Source organism: Centropristis striata, chromosome 19 (assembly GCF_030273125.1).
Source record: "Centropristis striata isolate RG_2023a ecotype Rhode Island chromosome 19, C.striata_1.0, whole genome shotgun sequence".
Lineage (NCBI taxonomy): Eukaryota > Metazoa > Chordata > Actinopteri > Perciformes > Serranidae > Centropristis > Centropristis striata.
In genome coordinates, this window is record NC_081535.1 from 665,162 (window position 1) to 672,559 (window position 7,398).

General features: G+C 31.7%; 1 protein-coding gene across 1 annotated transcript in view; it reads right to left on the minus strand.

The window, feature by feature from the left end:
* LOC131992532 (annexin A1-like) overlaps positions 1-3,838 on the minus strand; it is a 13,544-nt gene extending 9,706 nt beyond the window's left edge. Inside the window, exons 1-4 of the mRNA XM_059358142.1 lie at positions 3,813-3,838; positions 2,860-2,963; positions 2,292-2,397; positions 779-873 (exon numbers count right to left, since the gene is read on the minus strand). Coding sequence (XP_059214125.1) covers positions 779-873; positions 2,292-2,397; positions 2,860-2,928 — 270 coding nt within the window. The 5' untranslated portion in view covers positions 2,929-2,963; positions 3,813-3,838. The remainder of the gene's footprint in view (positions 1-778; positions 874-2,291; positions 2,398-2,859; positions 2,964-3,812) is intronic.
* Between the last annotated feature and the right edge of the window lie 3,560 nt (positions 3,839-7,398).

Consider the following 7,398-nt stretch of genomic DNA (forward strand, 5'->3'; position numbering starts at 1 on the left):
TTGTCTTTTTTTGGTCAATTTGTGTCTTTTTTTTGTCAATTTGTGTCTTTTTTTGGTCAATTTCCATCTTTTGTGGTAATTTTGTGTCTTTTTTTGGTTATTTTGTGTCTTTTTTTGCTCAATTCATGTCTTTTTGGTCATTTTGTGTTTTTTTGGTCATTTTGTGTTTTTTTGGTCATTTTGTCTTTTTTTTGGTCAATTTATGTCTTTTTGAGTCATTTTGAGTCTTTTTTGGGTCACTTTGTGTCTTCTTTTGGTCTTTTTTGCTCTACTTCTTTTATTCTTTGTTGTCACAGTACTACAGGACACACCCACAACATAACACGCCCTCTGAGCCGTCATAGTAAGAACGTTTAGACCTGACTTCAAAATAAAAGCAAACACATGTAGCTTTCAAAATAAGAGCACATGGATGTGTTTGCATAGTCCACCACAGAATTTACAAGAAGACTGTCAAAATATGACGCCTTAAATAAAAACAGAAGAACCCTTGTTCTCCTTTACAATGGTTTGGTTAATGTCTTTTTTGGTCATTTTGTGTCTTTTTTGTCATTTTGTGTCTGTTGTTGTGTCTTCTTTTAGTTATTTTGTGTCTTTTTTGGTCATTTTATGTCTTTTTTGTCATTGTGTGTCTTCTGTGGGGTCTTTTTTGTCCCGGGGCCCCTCTACTTTGTTTGGGTCCCCCATCATAGTCTCACGGTGACTACCTCCATTATTTATATACAGACTATGGTTTATTATTCATATACAGTCTGTGATCTGTCTCCATGTCCCTCACCTTCCCGCTGGACGCTTCATAAACAGCTTTGATCTTCTGTCTCTGCTCGTTGCTTCTCTTCACCAGGACGGCAATGATCACGTCCTCGTCCACGCCTGTCAGGACACAACATTAGTGTCTTTAGAACACATTAAAATAATAATAAAGAACTAGAAAATGTCCTCTGGGTAAATAGTGAAAGGGCCACTACTGCCGGTGTGTGTACACTATGATGAGATTCTTCAGAGATTTATAACAATTAATACTAGTAATGTTATGATACTATATAATATACAAGGAGCACACCTACAACAAGCATTCCTTTACAAGTATTTATTTATACAGCAACCTATGACCTTTAACCTCAAAATGTGTGTGTGTGTGTGTGTGTGTGTGTGTGTGTGTATCTGTAACTGTAATCACATCAAAGAATCAAAGGCTTAGGGGTCGACCAATCAGAGCAGAGCAATCAACAGAATTAACTGCCGCTGTAGAATGTCGGGAACAGTGACAGCAGCCAGAGGTGGACAGACTGGAATTTCTGGCCTCGAACAGAAAGCATTTTTGGCAAAACCATAATACCTATCATTGATCCGACTTCACTTTGAGCGTCCTGAGTTCTTCCTGAACGTCTACATATGGGTTTTTTTTAAGAAAAATGAAAAAATAGCTTTGTTAGAGCGATCTAAAAAAACTGTTAAATATGCTTTTCTACAGAAATCTTCCTGTGTTTTTAATATGGGAGCCAATGAGGCTGTTGGTGGTGTTGGTGGATCATCTGTGCGTCCTACGCCCAAACTATAACTCTGACAGCTTTACCAGAGGATTGTGAGGGAGAAGACTAATTTTCCTACGTTTCTATGTATAAATTATTTCTGTAGAGTGGAATTTGCGGCCTGGAGCGCAGTTTAAAATTTATTTTTTGACAGTTTTTTCTCTCCCTCTACACTCTGGCGATGATGTCACACACTGTGACACGAACATTCCGTGCAATACACACCCATTATAATCTCAGAATTTCTCCAAAAATGATCATGGTCATTGAACAGGGATTGATAAAAAACTATATGACCTATCGAAACGTGGATTAATACACCGATACACAAGACTTGTGTCTACTGTTTAAAGTTTAAATGGAGTCTCTCGGTGAAATTATGCCGGAGAAGTAGACGTTTAAAAATCTCCAATTGTTCTTTTTCGCTCATTTTTTTTCCGGCCGTCCCATTCACTTCAATGCAAAATTTCGTATTCTGTAGAGAAAAGTAATAGCACACCGATCCCGATCAAACCGCACGTTGTGATATAAAATTTGTAGCGGGTAGGAAGAAATAAAAATCCACAGTATATTGATATTGCCCCGTGGCCCTAAATAATGTAACAGTTGCACAAAAAGAGAAGCGTCATGAAGTCAGAAAACTGGATTTACCAGGACGCTTTAGGTGGAAAAAAGAATAAATAATGTCGCAAAGATTGTTTGTGGAGTTGTCAAATATTATGGAGGATGAAAATAAATAAATAAGTTTTAAAGACGGACCTTTACTTTGGATGGCGCTCTGCAGAGTGGAGGCGTCGCTGCTGGCGTTGAAGTTTGGATACGGAGTCACTGTCCCATAATACTTAGGCTTCTCCTTCCCCTTCACCTGAGGACACACACACACACACACACACACACACACACACACACACACACACACACACACACACACAAACAAACAGAAACACACACACACAAACAGAAACACACAAACACACAAACAAAAACACAGAAACAGAGAGTTTCAGTGAGTGTATTTCAAAGCTTCTGACTGAAGGTTTGAAGACGAAACATCAGCTGCTACATTTACATTTTGAGATTTGAATTGCAAAACTGGAGAACCATCATGTGGTAAACAAAACAACAACAACAACAACAACAACAGCAGCAGCAGCAGGTGTGTTCTCCTCAGGACTACACTGTAAACAATGTCTGTAGATTTTAGGGTGAAAACCTGCTTGGCAATCCTAACAGTGCTAATATCTATAATAATCTTTTGGGTCAACCAGCTGCTGGTTTTTACTGTAAAATCAACAGTTTCTTGCTGCTGCAGGTGCGTGGTGCTCACCTTGACGGTGTCCTCGTCAGGATGTCTCTTACGGATCACGTCTTTGAAGAACTGCTTGAAGAACGACATGTTGTTGTTTCACCACAAACCAAAACCTTTATCTTCTTTAGAGAGGAAACAGGAGGACAGAGGAGAGAAAAAGGTGATTAAAGATGTCTTTAAATATTTAAACATCTACACACTGCAAAAAGTCAGCTCTTAAAAACAAGAAAAAAAGTACAAAAATGAGGTTTATTTTGCATAAAAATATATTATATATTATCTGCTAATGGAACAATAAAATGTGTCTTGTTAAGACTTTCTAAAACCAGTAAAAATATCTAATCTCAATGAACCACAAATACCTTAGAATTAATGTACAAAGTGACTTTTTCTTGATTCTAATGTCTTTTTTGGTCATTTTGTGTCTTTTTTGGTCATTTTGTGTCTTTTTTTAGTCATTTTGTGTCTTTTTTTTAGTCATTTTGTGTCTTTTTTTGTCATTTTGTGTCTTTGTTTAGTCATTTTGTGTCTTTTTTGGTCATTTTGTGTCTTTTTTTAGTCATTTTGTGTCTTTTTTTAGTCATTTTCTGTCTTTTTTTGTCATTTTGTGTCTGTTGTTGTGTCTCTTTTGGTCATTTTATGTCTTTTTTAGTCATTTTGTGTCTTTCTGTGTCTTGTAAGTCTTGTAAGTGTTGGTGAAGCAGCTTTGTAACTGTTGATATTCTAGTTTCCAGCATGTATTTACTCAGTATAGGTGATAAAATCTCAGTAACAAGCTGTAATATCTGATTTAGATCATTAAGGACCAAAACACTTCAAACAAGTCAAACAGTCTAAAATAAAAACTGCTGACTAAGAAGAACTACCTGATCAGACATTAAATAACCATATATCTCCTTGATATAACATATTTAATGTTACTTAGAGTTCAGTTTCTGCAGTATATATAATATGAAGCTGTATAATCTGACCTGTGCTGCAGACGGCCTCCTCTCCCAGTCAGTAGATGTCACACTGAGTGTTTTTGAGTCTCCACCCAGCTGTTCAGGTGGTTCTCAGACAGGTTTGGTAGTTCCACCTGCAGAGCATCAGCCAATCAGCTGCCACCTCTCCACATTCCTGTGAGGTGACTATCGGAGAGGTTTTGGTGTTTCTGACGGGTTGGGTGACTCTGCTGCTCAGACCGGTATTTAAAACCGTAATAGGAGCTTCACCCTTTAACCCTCCTGTTGTCCTCGGGTCGAGGAAGGAAGAAGAGGGAAGGACGCAAAGGGAAGTAAAAAAGGATGGAGGAAAGAAGGAAGGAAAGAAAGAAGGATGGAGTAAGGAAAGAAGAGAGGAGGAAAAGGAGAAAGAATGGAAAGGAGAGAGAAAGGAAGGAGGATGGAGGAAAGAAAGGGGAGGAGGAGAAGAAAGGAAGGAAAAAATAAAGAAGGAAGGAGGGAGAAAAGGAGGGAGGCAGGAAGGAAAGAGGGCAGAAAGGAGGGAGGAAGGAAGGAAAGAGGGCAGAAAGGAAGGAGGAAGGAAAGAAAGGAGGGAAGGAAAGGGGGGCGAGGGAAGGGAAGAAGGAAGGAGTATAGAGGAAGGGATGGAGGCGGGAGGGTTGAAAGAAGGAAGGAAGGAAGGAGGAAAGGAGAGGAAATCAGGAGGAAGGAAGGAAGAGAGAAAGGAAAGGAGATAGCGGAAGGAGGAAAGAAAAGAAGGGAAGGAGGGAGGAAAGGAAGGAAAGAAAGAAAGGAGGGGCGAGGGAAGGAAAGAAGGAAGGAGGAAAGAAGAGAGGAAGGCAGGAGGAGAGAGGAAAGAAGGAATAGTCAAAACAGATTGGGTCAATTTGACCCGGAAGGACGACAGGAGGGTTAATCAAACACCTGACACAGTTACAGTAGTTCTGGATGTTTCAGTAGTTTTTGGTTGATATGAAATCTATTTCATCTATCTGGTTTTATGACTTAATAAACTTATTGGGGCTGAGATGGATCAGACAAAGGAAATAAAGGAAACATTTATTGTGAAAAACTAAACTACAACTAATAAAAACTGAACTAAAACTAATAAAAACTAAACTACAACTAATAAAAACTAAACTACAACTAAAAAAACTAAACTACAACTAATAAAAACTAAACTAAAACTAATAAAAACTAAACTAAAACTAATAAAAACTAAACTACAACTAATAAAAACTAAACTAAAACTAATAAAAACTAAACTACAACTAATAAAAACTAAACTAAAACTAATAAAAACTAAACTACAACTAATAAAAACTAAACTACAACTAATAAAAACTAAACTACAACTAATAAAAACTACACTACAACTAATAAAAACTAAACTAAACTAATAAAAACTAAACTACAACTAATAAAAACTAAACTACAACTAATAAAAACTAAACTACAACTAATAAAAACTAAATTAAAACTAATAAAAACTAAACTACAACTAATAAAAACTAAACTACAACTAATAAAAACTAAACTACAACTAATAAAAACTAAACTAAAACTAATAAAAACTAAACTACAACTAATAAAAACTAAACTACAACTAATAAAAACTAAACTACAACTAATAAAAACTAAACTACAACTAATAAAAACTAAACTACAACTAATAAAACTAAACTACAACTAATAAAAACTAAACTACAACTAATAAAAACTAAACTACAACTAACAAAAACTAAACTACAACTAATAAAAACTAAACTACAACTAATAAAAACTAAACTACAACTAATAAAAACTAAACTACAACTAATAAAAACTAAATTAAAACTAATAAAAACTAAACTACAACTAATAAAAACTAAACTACAACTAATAAAAACTAAACTACAACTAATAAAAACTAAACTACAACTAACAAAAACTAAACTACAACTAATAAAAACTAAACTACAACTAATAAAAACTAAACTAAAACTAATAAAAACTAAACTACAACTAATAAAAACTAAACTACAACTAATAAAAACTAAATTAAAACTAAAAAAACTAAACTACAACTAATAAAAACTAAACTACAACTAATAAAAACTAAACTAAAGCTAATAAAAACTAAACTAAAACTAATAAAAACTAAACTACAACTAATAAAAACTAAACTACAACTAATAAAAACTAAACTACAACTAATAAAAACTAAATTAAAACTAATAAAAACTAAACTACAACTAATAAAAACTAAACTACAACTAATAAAAACTAAACTACAACTAACAAAAACTAAACTACAACTAATAAAAACTAAACTACAACTAATAAAAACTAAACTACAACTAATAAAAACTAAACTACAACTAATAAAAACTAAACTACAACTAATAAAAACTAAACTAAAACTAAAAAAACTAAACTACAACTAATAAAAACTAAACTAAAACTAATAAAAACTAAACTAAAACTAATAAAAACTAAACTACAACTAATAAAAACTAAACTACAACTAATAAAAACTAAACTACAACTAATAAAAACTAAACTAAAACTAATAAAAACTAAACTACAACTAATAAAAACTAAACTACAACTAATAAAAACTAAACTACAACTAATAAAAACTAAACTACAACTAATAAAAACTAAACTACAACTAATAAAACTAAACTACAACTAATAAAAACTAAACTACAACTAATAAAAACTAAACTACAACTAACAAAAACTAAACTACAACTAATAAAAACTAAACTAAAACTAATAAAAACTAAACTACAACTAATAAAAACTAAACTACAACTAATAAAAACTAAATTAAAACTAATAAAAACTAAACTACAACTAATAAAAACTAAACTACAACTAATAAAAACTAAACTACAACTAATAAAAACTAAACTACAACTAACAAAAACTAAACTACAACTAATAAAAACTAAACTACAACTAATAAAAACTAAACTAAAACTAATAAAAACTAAACTACAACTAATAAAAACTAAACTACAACTAATAAAAACTAAATTAAAACTAAAAAAACTAAACTACAACTAATAAAAACTAAACTACAACTAATAAAAACTAAACTAAAGCTAATAAAAACTAAACTAAAACTAATAAAAACTAAACTACAACTAATAAAAACTAAACTACAACTAATAAAAACTAAACTACAACTAATAAAAACTAAATTAAAACTAATAAAAACTAAACTACAACTAATAAAAACTAAACTACAACTAATAAAAACTAAACTACAACTAACAAAAACTAAACTACAACTAATAAAAACTAAACTACAACTAATAAAAACTAAACTACAACTAATAAAAACTAAACTAAAACTAAAAAAACTAAACTACAACTAATAAAAACTAAACTAAAACTAATAAAAACTAAACTAAAACTAATAAAAACTAAACTACAACTAATAAAAACTAAACTAAAACTAATAAAAACTAAACTACAACTAATAAAAACTAAAACTAATAAAAACTAAACTACAACTAATAAAAACTAAACTACAACTAATAAAAACTAAAACTAATAAAAACTAAACTACAACTAATAAAAACTAAACTACAACTAATAAAAACTAAACTAAGACTAAAAA